Source organism: Platalea leucorodia, assembly GCF_965183815.1.
Source record: "Platalea leucorodia genome assembly, chromosome: 7".
In the NCBI taxonomy this organism is placed as follows: Eukaryota; Metazoa; Chordata; class Aves; order Pelecaniformes; family Threskiornithidae; genus Platalea; species Platalea leucorodia.
In genome coordinates this window covers 57256195-57280881 of record NC_138829.1, presented here as the reverse complement: position 1 = coordinate 57280881, position 24687 = coordinate 57256195, and the positions used below count along the sequence as shown (strand labels likewise).

General features: G+C 43.5%; 2 protein-coding genes across 3 annotated transcripts; both read right to left on the bottom strand.

Moving 5' to 3' along the window:
- Positions 1-9825: 9825 nt before the first annotated feature.
- SAAL1 (serum amyloid A like 1) lies at positions 9826-22069 on the bottom strand. Of its 2 annotated transcripts, XM_082318019.1 has the most exons (12): positions 21905-22069; positions 21541-21654; positions 20103-20186; positions 17555-17634; positions 16025-16084; positions 15645-15760; positions 14368-14551; positions 14008-14090; positions 13675-13863; positions 12691-12887; positions 12057-12149; positions 9826-11456 (listed from the first exon to the last, which is right to left on the bottom strand). In XM_082318019.1, the coding sequence occupies exons 1-12, from the start codon at positions 22019-22021 to the stop codon at positions 11364-11366; spliced, it is 1410 nt and encodes a 469-aa protein (XP_082174145.1). In that variant the 5' UTR covers positions 22022-22069; the 3' UTR covers positions 9826-11363. The 2 variants fall into 2 exon arrangements, with proteins under 2 accessions (XP_082174145.1, XP_082174146.1); XM_082318020.1 differs by lacking the exon at positions 16025-16084.
- Positions 22070-22437: 368 nt separating this feature from the next.
- On the bottom strand, positions 22438-24213 carry LOC309593726 (serum amyloid A protein-like). Its single transcript, XM_082318762.1, has 3 exons — positions 23968-24213; positions 23080-23218; positions 22438-22638 (listed from the first exon to the last, which is right to left on the bottom strand). The coding sequence occupies exons 1-3, from the start codon at positions 24152-24154 to the stop codon at positions 22497-22499; spliced, it is 468 nt and encodes a 155-aa protein (XP_082174888.1). The 5' UTR covers positions 24155-24213; the 3' UTR covers positions 22438-22496.
- Between the last annotated feature and the right edge of the window lie 474 nt (positions 24214-24687).

Here is a 24687-nt window from a genome sequence, read left to right as displayed (position 1 = left end):
AGGGCAATTCACCCACCCTTTCACCAGCGTGAGGCTACGACAGTATCACGTGCTGTACTCGGAACAAGCACCGAGAAACATCTGGAAGTCTCGGTGCAATACCTCAGCTACTGGGAAGGGGACCACATCCCCATGAGGGTTTAGCAATCAGTTAACTCTCCGTGTTACTGAACAGTTGTTGAATAATATTTGATTCATAAGCAGTTAATAGGCAACAAAAGAAAAGGGGAATTTAAATTATGCAATTGTTGAAAACATTTACAAACACCTTTTTCCAATGAAAAGTGCAAGAACCAATCAGGCAAATTACCCACTCAGCACGAGTCAGCCAGTTGCAGTATCAACAGCCTTTAAGCACGCTTGTTTTGAAAAGCCAGAGATGCTGTGTAAATCTGGTGAAGCACATCTAGCCAAAAGAGCATTTACTGTTTGTATATTTGCTTTGGAGTGTTTAAAGAAATAATATTAGCCCTTTCATCTGCGGCAGGTAATATTTTTCTTTTCATAGAAGCTAAATAAAATCATGAGTGATGAGTTACATGCTGCTCTAAGTAAACAAGGTGTAGTTTTTCCTAACAACATCTTTGCAAGCTTTTTACGAAAGGTTGGTTAAGATGCTGCTGGGGAAAGGGAGACACCATGCTTTCATTTGTTTTCACCAGTGAATATGTTATCACAAATTTAATATCAGCTACATTTCAAACAAAACTGTTGTCTGATTGGGAACCAAAATCCTTAAAGAGCTCTTTGCTTCAACTACTCTGGAGTTAGTGCGTACAGAAGTGCCAATTACAATTTTTTTTTTCCTTATCTGCTCAGTGTTGGCCAAGTCACCTCAAGTTAAATCTGCAGGAAGCAACAGAGCTCTGGTCCTGCACCAGCTGGCAAAAATTCCCCTTGTTACTACAGCAAACAGGATTTAGTCCAGTGACAACCATCAACCAGGGGTCGGGAAAGCCAAGCAGAAAGCTTGACAAACTGATCTACATACTGCCTGGAAATACAGCGCAGCTTAGAGAGGACGAGGAAATACTGCATTTCCGTTAGCACAACCTGAGTCTTATGAACACTGTTCTGCTTGGGCTTGTGCACCAATCCTGCCCTCCTGGCAGGACGGTCGAATGACCACCCCGGCTGTAAAGCAGAAGGGTCGCGCATCCACGTCCCTCCTGCAGGATTTCGCAGCGTTGCTCACAGTTGCTGGTGCAGAGATGGCAGCCAGGCGGGCAGGCAGTGCCACCGCGCCTGAGCGAGGGGAGCAGGGCAGGCCCGGCGATGGCACCCAGGCGCAGCCAACAGATCTCCAGACAAATCTGGAGTGGCGAGCAGGTCTGAGGTCAAGCTGGGAAGTCAAGTCAGCAAGCTGGGATCAGCGAGGGACATGGCCAGGCACAGCATACCTGCCGTGTAGCTCAGGCAAGGGTGAATGAAGAAGAGGCTCTCAGATGTTTCCACAGCAGCCTGAGCCAAGTTTACACAGCTGCTCTGCACCAGTGCTGGCCGTCAGCCCTGAAGCCCTGGCAGGGGGAGAGAGGCTGAGAAGCTGCTCAGCGCTGAGGGCTCTGGCACCAAAGCTGCCATTGCTGTGAGCTGCAGAGAGGTCAGAATACAGGGTGCAAAATGCTTATCCTGAAACACAAAGCATCTGAGAACAGTGTCTGAGAGCCATAGGCAACCTCAGCTACCAGCACTGAAAACAGCCACTCTTAGCACTCAGAGTAACATGGGATCCAAAGCCAGGGATTACTTCTGACCAGGTCCCAATAATTCTCCATACCTCAAGCAGAAAGTGTAGTAGAAGTGGACTCCATTCATTGAGCAACCACCCCGTTAGCCCTATTTCTACTGTATTATCATTTCTATTCAAAAACCTCAAGAATTATCTGGTTCTTTTACATCATAGGCAAACACAAAGCAAAATAGTGAAATGCATAAAGAAGCCTGCTGATAAGAGAAGCAACGGAGTGTTTGTTAACCTCAGCCTGTTGGCCTAATTAGTATAACAGCAGCATATTTTGCATTCAGAGTGAGGTGGAACAAGCTAACAAAGGAGAAAGCTTTGTACTTGCTAATGATATGAGTAAGCACAGCTCAGAAAGCGATTCAGCAGACTTTGATCCATTCGGAAAAGAGAAGGAGAGCTCTTCAGGCACTTCTGACAACACAGCCATACCATGAGCGTACACTGGTAACCAGCCTCTACCATATCCATATTCATTTAGGAAGTTTATCCGACATTAGATTTGTTGAATGTAAGAAGCAGAAAGACTGCATTCAATATATTTCACACACCTTAAAAATAGCAAGGCCAAGGGAAATCAAGAGCCAGTTCTAAGGTCCCAACAAACACAGTTGGGCCTGCCTGTTAAAGTAGGGTTTTTTGTAGTCATTTCACCTCCTTGCTGTAAACAATCAGCCTTTCTGAAACTGAGGATGCGGCCAGATTTTTCATTCCTAGCCAATCTGTTATATTCCAGCAGTGTTTCAAATGAAATGCACTTGGAGGACCGTTCTCAGTCTGCAGATTTTCGACACGCACCCCCGCCCCCCATCCACTGAAATCCTGGTATTCACACAGCAAAACAGACTACTGAGGGCAAATTGTGGTCCAGGCACTAACGCTGACCACTGGTCAGCATGAACAAAGTGAATTAAATCACAGTTACTTTCTGCTGTAAGGATGAAAGCCAGCAAGCAACGTAAACCCATCAATTCACAGTAGGGACTTTAAACACACCGGCAATTGCAAAACGTTCAGCCTCGGAGCTGTAAAACACATCCTCGTCTCCAAGATTAGCAAAAGCTGTTCATCTTGCTGTGTCGTCATGACAGACGTTTTTTTCCCCTCTGAGTTTCTTTTATTTTATTAGATTTTAGCTCCTATTACAGTTAGGACAATTTTGCAATGGGGCAAAATTAATTAGTTTGCATCAAAGAAAGGCTCCTTAAAATGTAACACTAATGAGTTTCATCTGCCTGATTAGAGGGCTTTGCTTTTAGTAACACTTGGTGCAAATTTTGTTTCAGAGAAATACAACATTATAAGAATATTCAAGGCTAAAAGCATTAGGTAAACAGTAACCAGGATAATGGGTAAAAGATTAGGGTGGTAAACTGTGAGCAGACGTATAACTGAATATTGACAAGAGGATGCAAGTGTAGGCCAGAACAGGTTAATGAAGATTTAACAAAGATGTGTTTGTGCAAGTAGAGCTTGGTACAATTCGTAACGGTATATTTAGTGAACTAACACTACACCTCCCATCTTTTCACAACGCTTTTAGGAATTAAATGGAAAGATGGGAAAAGAAAGTACTAATTTTTAGAAAGAAAAGATGGGGAAAAAAAAGTTCAGTTTAGGTAATTCAAACTATTTTTTACTATCTGGCAAACTACCTCAACAAAATATTTGCTTATTTTTAAATCTGTTTTTAGTCAAGAACAAATTGTGTTTAATCAACTTCGGTTTTGATTGGTGGGAGAATTGCTCCAGAGGACAAAGGGGATTAAACAGATTTGGTGTTTCTTGCTTTTATTGAGCTTTTTCACCCCAACCACTTTCTCTTACCCTATTAGTACAAACAAGTAAGAAAATACAGTCTAGAATGAATTTCCTGCTAGGCAGGTGCAAATTCACCTGAAAAATCACATGGTGAAAGTAGTTATCAGATATTTGCTGGTGAATTGGGCACAGCACACCGTAAGCGACAGCTGCATAGACACGTGCTGTGTGATTTGCAAATGACAAACACATGACATAAACGCATGTAGTAGAATATAAGGGAACTGTCTTTCCCGTGATTATGTCTCCCTCCATAAGCCTCCCCAGCACATACACAAGACTAGAAGTGAAGACGTGGTGTTAGGAGAGGGCCTAAGCTGCTGCCAGAAGCAGCTCCGTTGGAGAGGAGGCAGAAAGCCCGCATTTGGACAAGGATGTGCTTTTACACAGCGCTCTCCCTCTGTGGCCGGACATAGAAACCACTATAAACTTCTGACTGTGCTCTCAAAAACACACAGACAAATGGTTGACTAGTACAACTGGACAGGCGGCTACTTCTGGCTGGGGGAAAACACTTAATCCAGATTTGCTGCTGAATTACATTGCAAGGCACCAAGGGGTTACCTGGCTTAAGGTGGTTAAACACAAAAAGCCTTTGGATAAGCTGAGAACTGAATTCAAACCTCTTTTATCTCTTTCCTCTGTTTTGATAAGGTTTCAACTTGAACATTACCACTTTTTGTCAAAATTATCTTGACGTGCAACAGGCAACACTGAAACCTTGACAGTTTTATCCTTTTGCCAACCTAACACAGGTTAAATTAAAAAAACCCAACTCATTTCATACACCCATGTGTCCTCTTCCTCTGATGCCGTGCACGCACTGCACCTGTGCATAATCTTTCTTCCACTGGCCTTTTGCAACAGGTCAACAACAGCAACAAAAAAAGGCTGCGCCTGTTATTTATAAGCTTTTTGTTATCTCTCAGAAAAAGCAAAAGGGCCCAGAGCATGTGTGGGAAGGAAAAAGCTTTGTTTTATTTAATTAAGTTTACTTCTTTCAAGTCTGAGTAAACTCGGGGATCAGCAGAACAACTGGTTAATTGAATCATGAAAGCAGTTCGTTTGCCCTGTAAGGGCAACCACATCATGCTGTGTCACATTCAGCAGGTTCTTCCAAAAAAGTGCACTCAACCTTTACACCATGGACCAAAAATAAGTCTACCACGCAGAAGGTACTGCAGTATTAAGAGCTCTTCTAATGCAAAAGATGACAGCTGTGGAGTAGCGCTGTGATTATTTTCAACGCTTCCACCTTGAGGGTTGGCTCCAGATCTGTTAGTGATAACGTTGCAATAAAAGAACTGATTCTGGTCCTCAAGCTCGTTGCTGGCGAGCACTGGTCAAGAGGGAAGCGGGAAGGGCGGGCTGCAAGACGCACTTGCACCGATGCTGCCCCAGCACAGTGCTGGGTGCTGTCCTTACCCACCTGCTCCGGCATCCAGAAGGGCTGGGGAGGCAGGAAGGCTGCACAAAGTTTGCCTCTTGGGGCTACACCTGGCTGCTCTTTCTGGGTTTGTCCCTTGTACCCATAAATGCATGCACTGTGCAGGAATCGGCCTGGGCAACTCCAGCCCCACTCCAGAGCAACTCCATGCCAGTATCTTCCGCATCTATCTCCCACCTCCTTTTATGAGTTGTCAAATCCTCTCCGAGAGGAGGAAAGGAAAAGGACAAATTTTCCCTTCATTTGGGCTTGGGACTTTCCCACGTGAGCAGCTCGCACTGCACAGCGCCAATACATTTAGGTCCCTCGAAGACTTTCGTTGGACCTTCATTTGCCAGCTCATAGGCAAATTCCCGTGTTTCTTTTTATCCCCTCATAAATGTCTTCCATCTGAAGAGCTCACAAAGCCGGAGTCCTTCCTTGCTCTTCCTCATTTTCACCATTCATTTTTCCCTTTCCCGTTACTCCAGCCTTTTCTATCTGCTACTTCTCCTCCTTCCATTCAGCCATTCTAGTGGCCTCATCCCAAATGACAAAATGGAGTCACTTTGCAGTTTTATTTATTCCCACCTGAGGTGAAGTGTTTCTCCTTCCTTTCTAATCTCTTAAGTCATGAAATCAGTATCTTTACTAATCAGGCTGGCATAAACTCAAAATGTCTTCCCGTGGTTCCTGTGCCCAGCCTTCCCAACTGACTGAAGAGGAAGCTCTCTGATGTTGAATAAAAATTTGTGCACTACAGAGAATTTTTAATGGAAAATAAAACTTTCTGACATCACTGGCTAATTACAATTTGCTGCACTACAATACAACACTGTGGCCATATTGCAGGGCAGGATAAAAGTGTGCACGTATTTTCCTGTGTGTTTCAATATCCTCCTATTGACAGAAGATAGGATGACTGGGCTACGACTGGAGACCAGGAAATGATTTTTGTGATTTCATTAGAGTAATTGACAAAAGCATTTCCTTTACGTAAGGTTAACAGATGGCTTGTTAAAGTTACAACTTCTTTAAACAGGGCTGTCACCAAAAATGATGTGCATGACAACAAAAATAATATTGATACAAGCTCACTGCAAAATTAAAATGGAGTTTGCATAACCTAAAGCACAGAATAAATAACTGCCACCATTGCAACACAGAATATCAAGGTGCATTTGCTTCCCTAAGGTTTCCTTGGCAATTGGATGAAGGTGAAGTATCAGAATATATCAATCACGCAGAATTTTTAATTTGGGGTAAATATGTTTTCATATATGTAAATGCTGAAGTCAAATTCAAGCTTGTAGGTTCGTACTCATACTGACTGCTATTACAGACTGAGTGGGATTTTGTTCTCCTTGAGTAAAAACAGGCAGGCATCAAGCAGGCCCCTTGCCCTCAATACCTAACTAGTTATCAAAACCAGGAGCATGCTGCAGTCTGCTGTGCTCATCTCAGACCAACGTGCACCACAAGCATCAACCCTGTAGGACTCTGCTTTCAGCTCTCACCTCTGGCAGGTTCAGGACAAGGGCATGCAACACCTGAAACTACCTCACCTCCACCGTGAAATGGCTCCCTGATGCCTCAGCCAGCCAGCAAAAATGAGGAATGAGGGGGTGAATCATAATTAAAAATAAAAAAAATTAAAAAAATCAAGCAATACTAGTTTGCCCACCTGCTGTGGTTTTTAAGATCTCACCTTCACCTTAAACTTGTCTCATTTCCATGAGAGCAGGAAAATCTACAAAGGAGATTCAGCTTTGAAAACAGAAAACGTAATCAATGTTACACATTTTTGATAGGTGACCGCACATAAGCTGTTCCACCTGGACAAATCGAGAATGCTAACCTTGTTACTGATATTTAATAGTTTTCTCCTTCGACATCACACTGACTCGCTATTTATCCCCTTTGTCATTATTCTCCCAATTTTTTTTTCCTGTTTTCTCTCTTTCTGCAGTATCCCTTCTTCACCTCTTTTCCTTCTCTAGTATTACTGCCTTACTTCTCTTCATAGCATCCTACCACTGTTACCTTTTTGAGCAATATCTTGTTTGCATTAGTCTTTGTATAAAATTCAGCTCTCAGACTTTTCTGAGACATCATTAAAACATGCAGCTAACTGCCAAAGACCTGAACTGGAAGAAGAAAAAGAGAACAGAAGCCCAGTGGCTTTTCCCTGGGTTTGTTCCTTTTCTTCACAATAACAACTCAGAAGCAAACCTTTTCTCTTACCAATCTTAGATGTCAGCTCCTTGCCTTACAAAACTATTTTTTTTGGAAAATAATTGAATCGGGGAGGCAAATAAAAGGAATAGGAGCAATATTTCGCACTGCAAAACCTGTCGATAGCTATTGGAAATAACCTGGTTTATTTTAGCAACCTTGTGATGCCAGGTTCGCTTAGCACACGCCTCGTCAGCTCCGACTGAGGGGCATGCTACTGCATGGCTGACGCACACGACCGCGGCTGGGGGAGCAAACGCACAGCTGCTCGCCGCTTTTGTTTGCCTTCACAGGGAGGATTTTTGAGAAATTGTATAATATTACAGCAGACTAGTCCTTGCCCCAGGTGTAGCAGCTTCTTCCTTTCTCATTGCGTTTGGCAGAGCACATTAATTTCATCATCATCTAGAAAAAAAAAATAAGTAAACAGCAAGCATTAAAAAGGAAAAAAAGGACAACGTTTAATTTTGAGGGGAAAAATAAAGGATATGCTAAGGAACTGCCATGACCAAGAGATTCTGCTCTAGAAACAAAAGCAAATTCTCAAGTGAAAAAGATAACAGAGATGCTGCTTTTGTAACTCTCAGTAACAGCCAAAATAATCCAAGGCTAGTGGGAAGGAGCACGGATTTTCAAAACAAACAAACAAAACCACAGCAACAGATCCTTACCTTTTCATACCAGCATCATAACCTATGAAGATGGCTGAAACACAAATAAAGATTGTGGGGGTTTTTTTTGTTTGCATTCGGCTTAGTTACAGCCAAAGGTAATTATAATAGGTCAATACTAACAACACAATCTTACAGACAAAGGAATCACCATAGCAGTTATAAGAAAATATGAACTAAACACAAAATTAAGAAAGCAGAATGGCCTGAATATGGAGAAGTGTAGAAAAGAACTTCCCAGTACATTAGGTTTCATGGTTTAGTCTACCAGAAAGGACAGGTTTGTGACAGGAACGCTGGGCAAGCATCAGGATACAAAGAGCAGCAACAATCTCCTTGCACCATCAAGGGAGCAGATGAAGCACTCTAATAGCATTAATTTTTCTCCACATACCAAATTTCTTTGGTTTTATGTTTCTTTGCCCCGTCCGGAAAAAGCTACTATGTGGGATAGAGATGCCAAACGTACATAAAACATGAGTCAAAAGAATGTTAGAATCCTATCTGTGAATTACATTATTATATGGGTCTATTAAGTCTAATTTAAGGCCTTCCAGTCTGATTTCTACCTCTAATTTCTAGGTGTGCTCATGCCACAATTCACATCCAGCTCTGTCCAAGCAGGACCGCGTTCCTGTTCCTTTAGTTCAATGCTTCAGATACCCGCTTCTTGTTCAGAGCTCTGCACAAAGCAGTGACAAGCACTTCTCTTTTATCCCCAAAGGAGGATGTTATGGAGGTAATCAGGTATTTGATCTGGAAGAAAGCTGCTTGCCTGCTTGTACAGATAGATAGCCATTCTGAATCAACTAGCCCAGAGAGATCTGGCTTGCCAGTCAGTGTCAAAGCATGGCTAGGAGAGGGAACAACAACAAAAAAACCCCGACACCCAAAACCCCCCCAAAACACCACCACCACCACAAAAACCAGACACAAGATGTCCATGAAGCACAGGCTAAGGGAGATCCCTGCTGGCAAGACGATGAAATACACGCGCACCACTTCCAAACGCATCATTGCGTCTCTTCCACGTCTGAATGCCAAAGACATCGCACATTCACCTTGCGTTCAATCTGGCAGCAGCCTTCCGCTCCTGAAGGCAGCGCTGCCCCACCCACGCAGCGCCGGCTGCACAGGAGCAGCCCTGTGGTGGGGCAACGGCGGGATTCGGTCTCATTTCACCATCTTTATCAAGGATAAAAATTCCCGGCATACTTGAATTATCATTTTGCTGACGCAAGGCTGATGGACCTGTTTCTACAGCTTCTTCTGTTGCAGAGATGGGACCCAGCTGATTTCTCACTTATTGACATCGGCGATTTTTCCTACCGCATGACAGGCATTAGATATCATCCCACTTAGGCAATAATTATGCCAGGGAAATGACGTATCTCACCTACTTGTTGTAATTAGTGATACCACATTTAACAATTAATCAGCCAATACTGGATACTTGTGTATTGAAAAGAAGAAGGAACAAAATAAAACAACAGACCTTGTCTCAGCTTTTCTGTACATTACATTAAACAATTACTACAACGCTTCAACAACTACAACAAATTTTGAGACACAAACCAGAAATAATTCTGAACTGTGGTGGACTAGCATAAAGATACTTATGATACACCTGGGGACAAACTCAGCTCAGAAAAATGTGAACAAGTGGATGAGAGAGACATTAACTTCCAGACCATAAAAATGACTAAGCAAAGAAAGCAAGAGAGAGTTAAAACGAATACCCAATGAAGGACAAGGTATCTTACAGGACACTGACATTATGAAGAGGTTCAATTTTCCTCTTACAAATGACATACTTGAGAGTAACAGACATTTCCAGTGGCTCAGAAAACAAATTTAATTGACACTTAGAATGAAGGAAAGCATACAGTTCTTTTTTAAAAAGAAACTTTATTACAAATCTGTAGGTTTAAGAAAATATCCAAAAACTGTCATAGCAGTATGAAAAATGCTGTCATCCTATTCACAGTTACCAGTTTTCTCCAATAAACATAGCATACAAAAATTGATAGAAACCACGGCAATTCTTTTTGGTGACACAAGTCAGATATCTGTAATTCTAAATCCCCTGCCAACAGCTAAGATGCTGCTGGCAGCCCAAGGGAACGATTAAATTGCACTATTTTTGAAAACTGGAAGTTTGGATGAAAAGGCTATATACATATACACATACTGTATTTTACCACATGTACAGGTAAGCCAGGGCAAACAGAACATGGCCCAGCACGATACTTAAGAGTCTATAAAAACCTGGAGAGCCAGGGAATGTGTGTATATGGTATTAAGTTATTCTCTGTGCTCAGGTTCCCATTTTCTTTTACATCCCAAACCTAATAAAAGACCAATTGTTTTCCACTCTCATTCATAGAAACAGTGATGTGTTGCTACACTGTCTTTTCAGACACAGAAAACGTTAGCTGCACTGCATGCAGGCAAGTGATCTAAAAATGTAATGCAGTTATAATATAATTAAAAGTGGGATTTTTAGAAGACCGTAGACTGAATTTACTGCAAGTGACCTAACACCCTAAGCTCCCCTGAAAACCCGAGGCTAACATGGCATTTCTAATGTCATTCATAGATAATTCATAAGATAATTCCACATGAATGAGGAAAGAACTATCTGAGACACGTTACCTTCCTAAACTGAAGTATAGACTGCTTTAAAAAAGCAGGAAGTTTGCAAGTATGCCACGGATTAAATCCCAACCTGCCCTACAACTCTAACTCTGGGTAACTGGCTGCAATGGTTGGAAGCTGCAGCATAGACCACTGGTAACCATATTCTCAAATCCTTTAAACTGCGCAGGACCTAGATGCCACAACTCAGAGCTGTGGTGTAGAAGAGGCTTCAGCGTAAGGAGTGTGAGGATTTTAAAAGAGCAGGATGAAACATTACTGTTACAATACCTGCTCAAGGTACTGATACAATCTAAAAGAGGAAAAAAAAAACCAAAACAAACCCACCAAACAACTCTGTGTAATTTAAGTTTGTTTTTATCAGGTGCTTGAAGGTCCTTAGGCAGAGGACATGTCCCATTGATCAATCCTCCTTTTACCAACAGCAATTTGGAAAAAAACAGGATCATGTTAAAAAACTACTCAGTGCATTTCATTCATCTTGCTGTTTCAACTTAAGTTGAAAAGCACAGAATCAAGAGTTATTCGAAGAACGCTATGCTGCAGAAGAGCAATTAGAAATCAACAGTCTCTCATCACCAGAGCAAACAGGATGGAAGATGCAGAACTGAATTTACAGTGATTTCTTTCCCCACGCAGACCAGATTAACCTTAGGTTAATCAGGGCTACCTGGAACATTTCTTAAAAGCCACCTGTTGGTCAGGAGGTTGCCTCATTCTCCTGCATTTACTGAAAACTTGATTTCCAAAACTGTATGAAAACAGGCAAAAAATCTTCATTCCAAAGAAGGAAAATATTTCATGTACGTTCTTAGGCGTGAACCTTCAGGCTTGGGAAACGTTTTTCTAGATTGTCAGCAAGTGTCTGATCAGCCTCACGCAGAACTTCAAGGAAACTCTCCACCTGGAAATAAATTGCACACACACACACACACACACACACACACACAAAAAGAAAAAAATAAAAAAACAAAAAACAAGCTTGCATGGAACACAGAGTTCTTATATGTGGTATAGGGGGTCTTTCTCCTCCTGTACCTTCCCACCAACAGCAGCCAGCAGCAGCCACTGCAAAGAATAATGGAAAATGCTCCACAGTAGATACCTTCCTCCTAAACCCCACAAGTTCTGTTGGTCTAAATTTCGAAACATTATCGCCTTCCCCAAACTCTTATTTTATCGTTTAAAAATACACAAAGAAAAGTTCCCTATGAAAAATATTTAGAATAATTATGCTATAAAAACCTACAGGACAAATTTTCAGCTAGCAGAAATTTGCAGACATCCCTTCATTTCAGCACAGTTTAACCCTTACGTCAGCCGATGATCTAGGCAAAGCTCTGGCTGAAGCAAGCCAGAAAAGACAAGAGAGGGTAAGACTATCTAGAATGGCATATTACCTGTGTCTGAGCAACTCTGTCCTACCTCTGCATCTGATTCTGAAAGGCCTTGCCACCCAAGTAGTATTTTTTCAGCTATGTTAAAGACCTTGTCATATACTCACCGATGCGAAATACAGAGGTAAGAGGTTCTGAAATGCACAGGAACATGTCTGTTCATTTAAATGTCCCTGATGTAGGCCCTCCAACGTATTTTCCTGGAAAATAAAATAAGAAATAGAACTAGCATGTCATGAACAGTTGTCGAAAGAACAGACTCAAAAATGTGCACACAGTGTCTACAGTATGCGCTTTGTTCTCAAAAATGGGTAAAACAACCAGAACTTACAGTTCTCAGAAAATGCCAGACGTAGCTAATACAAAAAGGTGTGAAAGCTCATGCACCACACGACTCTTAATTGGAATGGTCCCATAATAAAGAAGTCCAGCTGAGAAAGTGAGTTTATATATTGGTACTCTTTCTTTCCTTTTCTTAAATAAATTGGCTTTCATTCAAAAGAAATGGCGATATACACCTAGAGAATTTATCATACAGAATCTTGGCCCTGAAGGCATACAGCTCAGAAAACCTCTGTCCCTGCCATCTAATACACATGTTGCTACTCACCTTCTCGTTGATTGTCTAATGAATTTCCAGTATGCAACTTCACTTGCACAGAAAAATGCCCACATTAATAGTAACGTCTTTTTTCTTACCTACCCTGCAGAAATCCCTCTTAGAATTTTGTTTATTTTTACCTTGGTCAGTTCTTGAAGCATATTGGAAAGTAATTCACAGCAAATATCCTTCAAAATTTTTAAATGGAAATCTTCCTCATTTAGATCAGCCCTTCCAGTCTCCTGTTGTTCAGACTCCTTTGAGTTATCAACTGACCTCTTCCCACAGCCCTCCATGTATTGTAAGATACGAATCAAGCTCCCAATCAGAGGCATATCTAATATAAAGTAACAAGAAAATGGAAGTTTAACGTTGAAAATTTTTCCCCATCCTTACAAGGCATTAGAATTTTGAAACACACCATAAGATTTTACACAAAAGCAATAGGAATGTATATGTTGTGTTTTATCAAAGACTGTTTTAACGAAGCAAGTGGAAATGTAGTAGAAAACACAAACCATTTTTTCTGCAAGCTAACCTGTATCTATAAAAAGTATATGCCGGTGGTAAGGAATATGAGAAGGAAAACGTCTCTAGTGGTAATTCAGAGAGGCTAGTACGTTAAATTCGCATCCAGATAATCCTATCTGATAAACCAAACCAACACGTCGTCTCTGCTGCAGACGACACTGACTCACATTCTCAAGATAGGCTTTTAATTCTGAAGACTTGTCAATGGATTGAAAAGTACCAAGCAGTAAAGATGGATTTAAGTAAGTGCAGAATCTCCCTCTACTAAAAAAAAAACCCTACTGTCAAGACCTCCTATTTTAGCAAAGATGAATTCTGCAATTTTCATTAATTTACCCAATGGAGAAGACTGAACAGAATCTGTAGATTCTATTACTGTAACTTTTCAGAGATATCCAGTAACCACACTTTGAGCTAGCTGTGATTTTTAGTCACCACTGAAGAGCCTTACTGTATTCAAATATATAACCAAATTCTGTGTTCTGAACTAATCTCTACTAAAGAGTAATAAACTAACCACTTTCACCCCACATACATAAAGTCAATTGTGAAAATAACTTAAAAAAAAAAGAACAGAAAAAAGCATGACTTGCTTTTCCTCATCTTGGTGTATTCTTGTTCGGTCTGCGAAGCAAACATAGCAGACAGCACGGACAAAATAGAGGCCAATATAGTCTTCTGCTCCTGCACAATGATCGGTGGATCGTCTGGCTGGCAAAGTTCATGGCAAACAAGGTCATAAAGCAAACTCCAAGTCTCTTTTCCTCCATCAGGAGCCTGCACTTGAGAAAGAAAGAAAGAGAACCCACCAACCCACCAAATTTAATCTAGGTACATGAATTATTTTTCTCTCCATTAAATATCTGATGATGTAGAAGCTACTGCCATTCTTGGGCCTATCATATGTAGCAATTCAAGTGTCTTACCGATAGCCTGAATACCCTCATCCACTGTGGTCAGGAGCTGCAAAATATGCATATAAACATCAAGTCCTTCCGGATTATCCGATCTACATGGAACAAAGGAAAAACAAAGACAAATTAAAGATTTGATTACTGAGTGTATATTCTGTGTGTTTTGGACACACAGAAGACTATCAGCAATCACTGCCATTCTCTTTGCTACCAAACTAGCTGACTCATTTCAAACGGTAAGTACAGGGAAACGTATTCTAGTGGTCTGTCAAACTATCCAGCTCCCACTGAACGCAAGATGTTCAGACACAGGCCTTCACAAGGTTAGGAGGAGTCTCCCCAGCCATGAAACCGAAAAGAAATCTCACATACCGGACTTGTTTGGCTGCTTCAAGTATACAAGGCACAATCTTAAAATCTGGAAGTTCTTCGGGGGAATCATCTACAGATGGTCCCACAGACCGACAAGTGCCATTTTTAATCCAGTTTAACATTAGCTCTTCATCTAGATCAAAGAGTTTGTCCACCACTTCACCCACTTTTACCAGTAATTCAACTGCACAAGAGAGAACGTATAAATTTCAACAAGACTGAAAACAAGGAGCAAAAATTAGTTTACAAAATGCTAATATGTAAAAGTATTCAGAGTAAATTCAGTGCTGAAATACAATGGTTTCATTCATGACCTACTAATGGTTCCTATGTTTATTTCCTTTTTGTGGCACAGATTAGGTGAAAAGTTCGATAAACAGGGACTTGGAAAGCCCACAGACACCTTCTACCTTATGCTATTTATAAAGCAGGAGCTTTATTCTGCAAAGAGGCTTCAGGTTCCTGAAAAGTCGTAACTTCTGCTTCTGAAGTAAAACTTTCCAAGATTTGTCCCTAAATATGCAATTTTCTGCTAACCTTACACCTGCCAATCTGCATTTTACTTACGTAGATCTGTGATTTTAATTGGATGGAGCAGGATTTCCGAGTATTGTCATTAAAAAAAAAAACCAACCAAATTCAAAAAGCTAAATTATTTGGATTCCTAGACAAATAATAACTGCTGTTACAATTGAGTTGGACGTGAAAAATACACGCTATTCAAAATATTTCCATGATTAGGTGCTTAGTGTGGTTTTTGCTAAATTAGTGCTAAGAGAGATTGTCAGTACCACTGACTGCATACCCAAAGCCTGTGCAGTATTCTGCTGCCATTCAGAGGGACTGAATCATTCCTCCAGTTCACATTCCTCAAGTATGGTCGTTTCAAAAATGGAAAATACGTATCTGATTTGAAAAAAAATTTAAATGAGGTTTTGTTTCAAGGATCGAAAAGGACATATGTATATCCCTGAAGGAAGACTATGTCCTTTCCTTTACTGTGCCAAATAACCATTTCTTCTATTAGACTTATTTTTATTCCCCTACAGAGCTTTCTTCTTTCTCTATGGGGGCTTTTCTGGTTGGTTTTACATGTATTTATAAACCTGCAAAGGCAGGACAAGTTTATTTCGGTGTCCTTTAAATTCATGAGGTTTACTTATTTTAAAGAAATTCTGTAGTCCCACTTGAAAATAGCTGTCTTTGAAGCTGCATGCCTCAGTTCTTATTTTTTTCTGCAAACACCCACTAATTCCCAGCTTCCTTTGGCAACTTACCATTTGTAGAGCTGGACATGATAAAGCAAACACAGTCATACACCGAAGGGTTTTCTCGGATTCTCTCAACCCAGACATTGGCCACCTCAGGCTGGGAGAGGCAAGTTAACAACAACCTAGACAAGAATTGACCATTTAACAAATTAGAAACCAATTCATTGATCTCTACAGCTCTACAAGTATAAATCCAAAACAATGAGAACGATGTGACAGAAACAGGAATCTAGCTCACAGCAAATAAATTCCAGAACAACGAAGAAATGACAAAAAGATAGGATGAGAGGATAATAAAATAGTAAGCCCACATGTCAATTTTCTTCCCAGTCCTCAGAACATAGCAAAACTACACTAATGATGCATTAATTTCTGAGATGTCCTACCTGCTTGTTTCCAGAAGAGTTGGAGAGTCTGAATCACACAAACGTTGCAATAACACTTGACTTTAAGGAGAAAATGTAAGATTAGATTAATAAATCATAGAATCATAGAATGGTTTGGGTTGGAAGGGACCTTAAAGGTCACCTAGTCCAACCCCCCTGCAATGAGTAGGGGCATCTTCAACTAGAGCAGGTTGCTCAGAGCTCTGTCCAACCTGGCCTTGACTGTTTCCAGGGGTGGAAACATCTCCAGCCTCTCTGGGCAACCCATTCCAGTGTTTCACCACCCTCATCATAAAACATTTCTTCCTTATATCTGGTATGAACCTACCCTCTTTCAGTTTAAAACCATTACCCCCTGTCCTATCGCTACAGACGCTGCTAAAAAGTCTGTTCCCATCTTTCCTGTAGGCCCCCTTTAAGTACTGAAAGGCCACAATAAGGTCGTCTCCCCGGAGCCTTCTCTTCTCCAGGCTGAACAACCCCAACTCTCTCAGCCTGTCCTCATAGGGGAGGTAGGTGTTCCATCCCTCTGATCATTTTTGTGGCCCTCCTCTGGACCCGCTCCAACAGGTCCATGTCTTTCTTGTACTGAGGACTCCAGAGCTGGATGCAGCACTCCAGGTGGGGTCTCACTAGAGCAGAGTAGAGGGGCAGAATCACCTCCCTTGACCTGCTGGCCACGCTTCTTTTGATGCAGCCCAGCATACAGTCGGCTTTCTGGGCTGTGAGCATACAGTGCTGGCTCACATCCAGCTTTTCATCCATCTCAATCCCTTCATCCCCCAGCCTGTCTTCATGCCAGGGGTTTCCCCAATCGAGGTGCAGGACCTTGCAGTTGGCCTTGTTGAACCTCACGAGGTTCACATATGCCCACTTCTCGAGCTTGTCCAGGTCCCTCTGAATGGCATCCCATCCCTCAGGCGTGTAAACCGCACCACTCAGCTTGGAGTCATCTGCACATTTGCTGAGGGTGCACTCGATCCCACTGTCTATGCTGTTGATGAAGGTATTGAACAGTACTGGTCCCAATACGGACCCCTGAGGGACAGCACTCGTCACCGATCTCCATCTGGACATTGAACTGTTGACCACTACTTTCTAGATGCCACCATCCAACCAATTCCTCATCCACCAAACAGTCCACCCATCAAATTCATATCTCTCTAATTTAGACTCCAACAAAAACTATCTTTTTTTTTTTTTTAAATTATAAAAAGGTTAATTTCACAGCCATGTACCAAGATTAAAACCAGCTTTTCCTGGCTGTGCGCGCATTACCAATGTTTCAAGATTGCCAAACTTAGAAATTAAAGGTTCAAGAACTTGACTGGTGATTAAAAACAACAACAAAATAGTGGTCTGTATCATTTTTTTTCTTCATGAACACTTCCCACACAACTATGGTCAGCCAAAAAGGTGTGAATGAAGATGAGGCATGGCAGGCAAACTCAGTTCCTTCTATAACATATTTCATGATTATGAGTCCAGAAAAGCAGTACTAATGCATGTGTAAAGCCCATATACACTTACCCGAGATTCTCATCTTTACTAATGGACATGCATATATCTTGGAAACAGGCCATATTTCCTAATATTCCGACACAGATTTCCTGAAAAGTCAAAACACAGTATAATGAAGCAACTGCAACATAGTTGACAATTTTATTTCCACAGTCATAAGACAGAAGTAAGAAAGGTCCAAAGGTGTTTTCCAGTTTGATTTCCAAGTTCTTATGACCCACTGATTTCAAGACAGATATACAGTTTTTTCCTACAGGATGCCATTAGACTAGCCTAAAATATACTCGTGACAGGTACTATTCAGATATTTCAGTGTTAAGGTCTTCCATAAAAGCAAATATATCTTGAAATCAACTTTGCTTGCATATTCTGTGTATACTGTTTTGAAGCTAATCTGGCATCCCTATTATTAAAGCAATAGAGAATCCTAAGAACAAAAATATCACTATGTAAGTGCAACCCTCACAGATATTCACTTCTTCCCAAAAGACAGGGGTCTTAATTCAAGCTTCCAGCAAAGCCCATTTTCTGATTGCAGAGATTTAAAAAAAAAAACAAAAACAAAAACAAACAAATCAAAAGCAGTGCATCTCATTAGGATATTCATGCCTAGACAATCATTAAAAAGATGCACGCTCCTATAAAGGGGACTGTGAGAGCTCTGAAACACCTGCGGGTGACTGGTGCTAACACACAATGTCCTGGGAATTGCTCACTTTCAGCAACTTTAAGTTGGAAATCAACCCTCACCACTCAAGTTTATCTTTTTTATTAACATTCTATTACCTCTGCTAAATTACAGCAGACACTCTAGCAGCGACTGTTTCAAGAAAGTAGCCATGACAGATGATTTGCACTGACTTACAAATTTTGGTTGTACTTTCAAAAGACAAAGTATTGAACTTTCAAAGCCTTATGTGTCTCTACTCATTTCTGAAGTGAAGCTTCTGGTAACTTCAGAGGCTGAATACCTTTCAAAACCCTATCTCGAATCCTAAATGTCAGTGCACTGTGTAATACAAACTGCAAAACAATGACATCAAAACAAAGGGGGAAGAAAAAAAAAATGCATTAAGTACTACTGTCTAACAGTTCCTAACCACTAACTTTACTTTTGTAGGTCTGACTAAACAAATTCACAACCATTTCTGTTCAATAATCACGAAACAAGTAATGAGAAAAAAAAAAAAGCCAGTTGTGTTGGGTTTGTGGGACAAGGCTTTGCTGACGGGGGGAGCTACAGGGGTGGCTTCTGTGAGAAGATACCAGAAGCTTCCCCCATGTCCAATAGAGCTGATGCCAGCCGGCTCCAAGACTGACCCACCACTGGCCAAAGCTGAGCCCATGAGCGATGGTAACACCTCTGTGGTAACATATTTAAGAAGGGGAAGAAACTGCTGCACAACAGCAGCCAGAAGAGAGGAGAATATGTGAGAGGAACAACTCTGCAGACGCCAAGGTCAGTGAAGGAGGAGGGGGAGGACGTGCTCCAGGCACCGGAGCAGAGATTCCCCTGCAGCCCATGGTGAAGACCACGGTGAGGCAGGCTGTCCCCCTGCAGCCCATGGAGGTTAGCGGTGGAGCAGATACCCACCTGCAGCCTATGGAGGACCCCACACTAGAGCAGGGGGATGCCCAAAGGAGGCTGTGGTCCCGTGGGAAGCCCAAACTGGAGCAGGTTTGCTGGCAGGACTTGTGACCCCGTGGGGACCCACCCTGGAGCAGTCTGTTCCTGAAGGACTGCGCCCCGTGGAAGGGACCCACGCTGGAGCAGTTCATGAAGAACTGCAGCCTGTGGGAAGGACTCACGATGGAGAAGTTTGTGGAGAACTGTCTCCTGTGGGAGGGACCCCAAGCTGGAGCAGGGGAAGAGTGTGAGGAGTCCTCCCCCTGGGGAGGAAGGAGCGGCAGAGACAACACGTGATGAACTGACCACAACTCCCATTCCCATCCCCCTGAGCCCCTCAGGAGAAGGAGGTAGTGAATTTGGGAGTGAAGTTGGGCCCAGGAAGAAGGGAGGGGTTGGGGGAAGGGGTTTTAAGATTTGGTTTTATTTCTCATTATCCTACTCTGATTTGATTGCTAATAAATTTAATTCATTTCCCCAAGGTGTTCTGCCCGTGACTGCAATTACTGAGTGATCTCCCTGCCCTTAACTCAACCCACAAGCCTTTCATTATATTTTCTCTCCCCTGTCCAGTTGAGGAGGTGGAGTGACAGAGCAGCTTGGTGGGCACCTGGCATCCAGCCAAGGTTAACCCACCACAGCCAGTCTTTACTGTTTTTTATAACAAGCCTTATAACTAGGTTTGATAAACTTAGTCCATCATCAATAATGACATGTATCAGCTTCAGCATCACTGAAATACTTACTGATTAGACCATATTAAAAGCACTGTTAAAAAGCATTTTAAAATTTGATTTTGTGTTTTCTCCTCATTCTCCTAACCTATTCAAACATGCAACGGGAGGAGGAGGGAGATATGTGCAAATGCATGTACAGAGCTATCTATTATTGCTATTAATATGGAACAGCTTTTTGACAGCCCATACTTACAGTAAGGCGAGGGCATTTTGACTTGGCAAAAACTCCCATGAATATATCAGGGGCGTTGAACTCCTGAAGAAATAAAGCGACATCCTGTGGAGAAAGTGAATGGAGAAGCAAATGGACTTCTACAATTTCCAAATGCAAAATCAAACCTTTTCTCACAGCGCAAGGACTGGATCAAAGAGATGTCAAACTCACTACAAGAGATCAGTTATTTCCCAACAGTTAATACGAATAATCCTTGCTTTTCAATGAGATCAGCAAGCCGCTATGGTGATTCAGGACGCCAGTGATTTGCTATACAATGAGCCAAAAAGTCACATTTAGTGTCTTTTGCTCTCTGTCTCAACAGAGGGTCAGAGATTCTCAGTCAGAATTCAGCAAATACCATGTTTTCAGACAGTGATGTCACCCACACATACAAAAAGAAACAAGGGAAGGGATTACCATCAGTACTTGATCAGAGCATACAAAAGAGGAAATCTCCTCCTTATTTTACAACATTAAACCACAAGATTAGTCCTCTATTTGGGAGTAAAGGACACAACTTCCATGTTTATTTAAAATATCTAACAAAGACCCAGGGAATAAAATAATAATAATTTTGAAAAATGTATATCTCTTACTGGAGAATTTGTTCCAGCATTTGAGAATGTTGAGAAAAATACCAAAAAGTTGTGTTAGATTGCCCTTGTGAGTCTGTAGCTAAAGGTTAAAAGGTTTTTTATCTATCAGATAAAACTATGCTTACTAGCAGGATGCATTACAATTGCTAGAGGAAAATACACCTATTTAGAGACAGCATCAATATTATCTCCATAATCAAAGTGCTGAAGATACACGCTATGCACCTGAGTTAAGTTCAGCTACAGCTAAAGTACTGCCTTCTAATAACTCTGAGCTTCGGTTCAACTCCTGCACATAATACAGAAAACCAACAGGCGTGAATATGGCCCCATTAATGCCAGCTGACCCTAAGCAACAGCGCCACATGATCCATTAGACACCCAGGGTAAGGTCTGGCAGACCACCTTGTTTCTTTTACATTCACACACAGCTCTGCTTTACATCCTCAAACAAACAACAGCGTGGCGTCCAGCCAGCAGCTAGGATGCAACAGAAGGCCTGCTTTTGCAAACTAGTGCTGGGCCTAGGAGCGCACACAAAATACTTGCTCATCTTGAAAAGTAGCCTTCGTGGTGAGCCTGCTTGATGCCAGTTTACCACACCTGCTCTGCCTAATGACTCACAGGACACCATCAGCCAAACCAGAGAAGAAGCAATGCCACTGAAATCAGAAAGTTGACCGAGCCTCTTTTAACTCTGTGCCTTCTCCCACTTCCAGAAGGATTTTGACTGAACGCGCTCAGCACCAGAAACAGGGCAGAAGCCACCCGTAGCTGTGATCCACCATCGAGGTCTGACTCCCGCACATTGCTCCTACCTCGTCCATCGACATGTCCCAGACTTTGCAAATGTCATTCTCCATCTCTTCGTCCAGTTCTGTCTGGATTTCCTCGGGGCTCACGGCGGGCTCCGTCTTCTCGGGGCTAATGACCTGAGAGAAATCGGGGGGGCACACGGGGGTAGGGCGGTACGTGAGCTACGACCGAGAAACGCCATGAAACACTCACAACGAACTATCGCTTCAGTCACAGTTTAAAAAAAACCCACACAGCTAGGAAACCGGTGTGTCGTGTGTCCCCCACCGGCCCCGGTAACGGTCGCACCGCACCCGCCAGGCGCCGACCGTTACCGGGCCCGCCGGCCTCTCCCCTCACGGCGCCCCCGCTCCCCCAGGCCCGCACCTCGATGAGGCGGGTGAGGATGCTGAACAGCCAGTGCTTGCTGTACACCGTGTTCCCCACCGCGTCGCCCTCCTCCTCCTCCGCCTCGCTGGAGGGCGGCGAGGGATTACGGTCCATGGCGGCCCGGCACCGCCGCCACAACCGCGCCGGCGCCAACGAGACAGAGGCGGCGGCGGCCAGAGCGGCGCCCGGGCGGTTCCCCACAGCGCCCCCTGCCGGGACGGGGCGCCGGGAGGCCACCGCCCAACGGCCGCCGTAGGCCGTTGCCAGCGGCCGCGCCGAGCCCCTGACGGCGGCCCCCGCCCGCCGCCGCCCGCCCCTCCGCGGAAAGCAGCCCCCGGGCTCCCGCGGCAGCCGAAGGGCCAGGGGAGGCCCCCGCCCCTTGGCAGTGCCGGTGGCCCCCGCGATGCCCTGACTTCGCCCCGCGGGGCGCGAGAGCGTCCCGCTTCCCTCGAAGCCAGTGCCGTGACTTCAGATCCCCCCCCGCGAAGGAGAGCCAGGGCGAGGGGGAGCGGTTTTCAGGAGAATTTCTTTATTGGGCTGCACAGAGGAGGTGTAACAGGGGAGCAGAGGTGGCCTCCGCGGGTGAGTGTCAGTATTTGCTGGGAAGGCCTGCAGGCCTGTAGCGGTTGGGATCCCCGCCGTTTCTGCCCCACACGTTCGCCTCTTGGTCAGCTCGGGTGTCTTCTGCACCTCTGCCGCTCAAGTCGCTTTGCCATTTCTCCCGGGCATTACTAGCAGGAAGAAAAAAGGCCACCTGAACCAACCAGCATTTAACTCCACTTTGTGTTGATGTCCTTGCACATGTAAACTAGCTTTTCCACAGGGCTTCTCAACATAAGGTGCAAGCACATATTCAGTCCTTGTCTGAGAACCACAGTGGAATCCATAAGTGTTATGTCAGGAAACAAACCAGCAAGGAAAGAGAATTCCTTATCACTAGAAGTGCAGAGGTAAGGAATCTATCTTGTTAGGAGGACAAGAAAAAAGGCTCACGCTCACATGGAGGAGAGGCACCATTCCTATAGAGACAGGCTGTTCAGGCATTAACTGCTTCTCCTCCCCTGCACTCTCCTAGGTCAAAAGCTGAGTACAAGTCAAAAAGGACTTCACTCTAACTGGAATGCCTGGATCCCTAGTAACTCACTGTTAACAAGTCAAATACACTCCGTTACCTGATCACTCTGGCTGCCCAAGCACCACCAGGTCCTCTTCGGGCAGCATCATAATTCCCACGAGCATGGAAATATTTGTCAGCACCTTTATAATTTGCCTCGCGCATGTCCTGGTATGCTCTGTACATATCCCGTGCCCCTGAAGAAAGAGAAACAGAGATGATGTTCACTTTTAAAGAGTCATTCCCAGAAACAGTTAAGTACCATTTCAGCCAGGAGCTGAAAGACCCAAGGAGCAGTAACACAGAGAGGCACTTCTCCACACCGGCCTTTGCATGGGGCTGCACCCACAGAAAGGACCTGCGCAGGCTGATCAAGGCCCTCTCCCAGCAGCAGAAACCAGCAGGGTCCCTCCTGTGGAGCTGCAGAGCTCTGAGGACTGCATCCGTTGCCTGCCAGTAACCTGTGCTTGGGGAGGGCGTTCATAGAATCATAGAATCATAGAATCGTTAAGGTTGGAAGAGACCCTTAAGATCATCGAGTCCAACCGCTAACCTAGCACTGCTAAGTCCATCACTATACCATGTCCTCGAGCACCACGTCTATCTGTCCTTTAAATACCTCCAGGGATGGAGACTCAACCACTTCCCTGGGCAGTCTGTTCCAGTGCCTGACCACCCTTTTGGTGAAGAAGTTTTTCCTAATATCCAACCTAAACCTCCCCTGGCGCAGCTTGAGGCCGTTTCTTCTCATCCTATCGCTTGTTACTAGGGAGAAAAGACCGACCCCCACCTCGCTACACCCTCCTTTCAGGTAGTTGTAGAGAGTGATAAGGTCTCCCCTCTGCCTCCTCTTCTCCAGACTAAACAACCCCATTTCCCTCAGCCGCTCCTCCTAAGACTTGAGCTCTAGACCCTGAGAGAAAGGCCCGTGGTAACAGCAGCTTACCTCCCAGTGCATCCTTGACAAATTGTGCACCTTCACGTATGCCAGCACTTGCACACAGAGCAAAGGAGAGCAACACAAGGCAGACACAGAGCCTCATGGTTCCAGGCCCAAGCCTGACAGAGAGCTGTGAGACAATCAGAGAGATGAGCAGTTCTGGAGCACCTTTGAAAGACTGCTGACATAGCATCCATCAATCACACCCATAGCTGTGCCCCAGCGCTGATGGCTAGCCCAGGAACCTGCTTCTCCCCCCACAAGCACTGATGCCCTCTGTGCAACCACAAGCTCAGCTAAGGACTCTGCAACAGAGGCAGATGGACGTGAGACACTTGCATTTTAGCATTCCCTGCTGCTCCTATCATGAATACAGAGAAGCCCCACATGTGAAAGCATTAGTCCCGTTCCCAAATATCAGCTAAAACCACTGCATATAGCTCACAAAGTCAGAATATCACTCACCACTGCAGAAAGGCAAAGCCAAAGGAGATGGAGATTGTCTGTGTGCTCTCAGACTCAGAGAGGGTATTTATAAGGAATTAAAACACCTCAAAAGAGGAAATTGGAAAGGATACATGGCTGGGAATTCCCCTCACCATTCCAACAGAGCAATCATTACGGTAAGCCTGTCCTTGTCCTTACTGAAGGTTCATAGCTCCTGTTACACAATTTTTTAGAAAGTATGTGGTGCTTCTTCTGCTGTCCACAGGACTATTTGCTCTT

Bases quoted from the DNA above. Each gene is read 5' to 3' on its own strand.
- SAAL1 (XM_082318019.1), bottom strand. From the start codon at position 22,021: ATGGACCGTAATCCCTCGCCGCCCTCCAGCGAGGCGGAGGAGGAGGAG. The intron at 16,085-17,554 runs GTAAGTGTATAT...TTCTCCTTAAAG, and splicing joins AGTAAAGATGAGAATCTCGG to TCAAGTGTTATTGCAACGTT. The intron at 15,761-16,024 runs GTAGGACATCTC...ATTCTTGTCTAG, and splicing joins ACTCTTCTGGAAACAAGCAG to GTTGTTGTTAACTTGCCTCT.
- LOC309593726 (XM_082318762.1), bottom strand. From the start codon at position 24,154: ATGCTATGTCAGCAGTCTTTCAAAGGTGCTCCAGAACTGCTCATCTCT. The intron at 23,219-23,967 runs GTAAGCTGCTGT...CTCTTTCTTCAG, and splicing joins TGTCAAGGATGCACTGGGAG to GGGCACGGGATATGTACAGA. The intron at 22,639-23,079 runs GTAACGGAGTGT...TCTTCCTGCTAG, and splicing joins TGGGCAGCCAGAGTGATCAG to TAATGCCCGGGAGAAATGGC.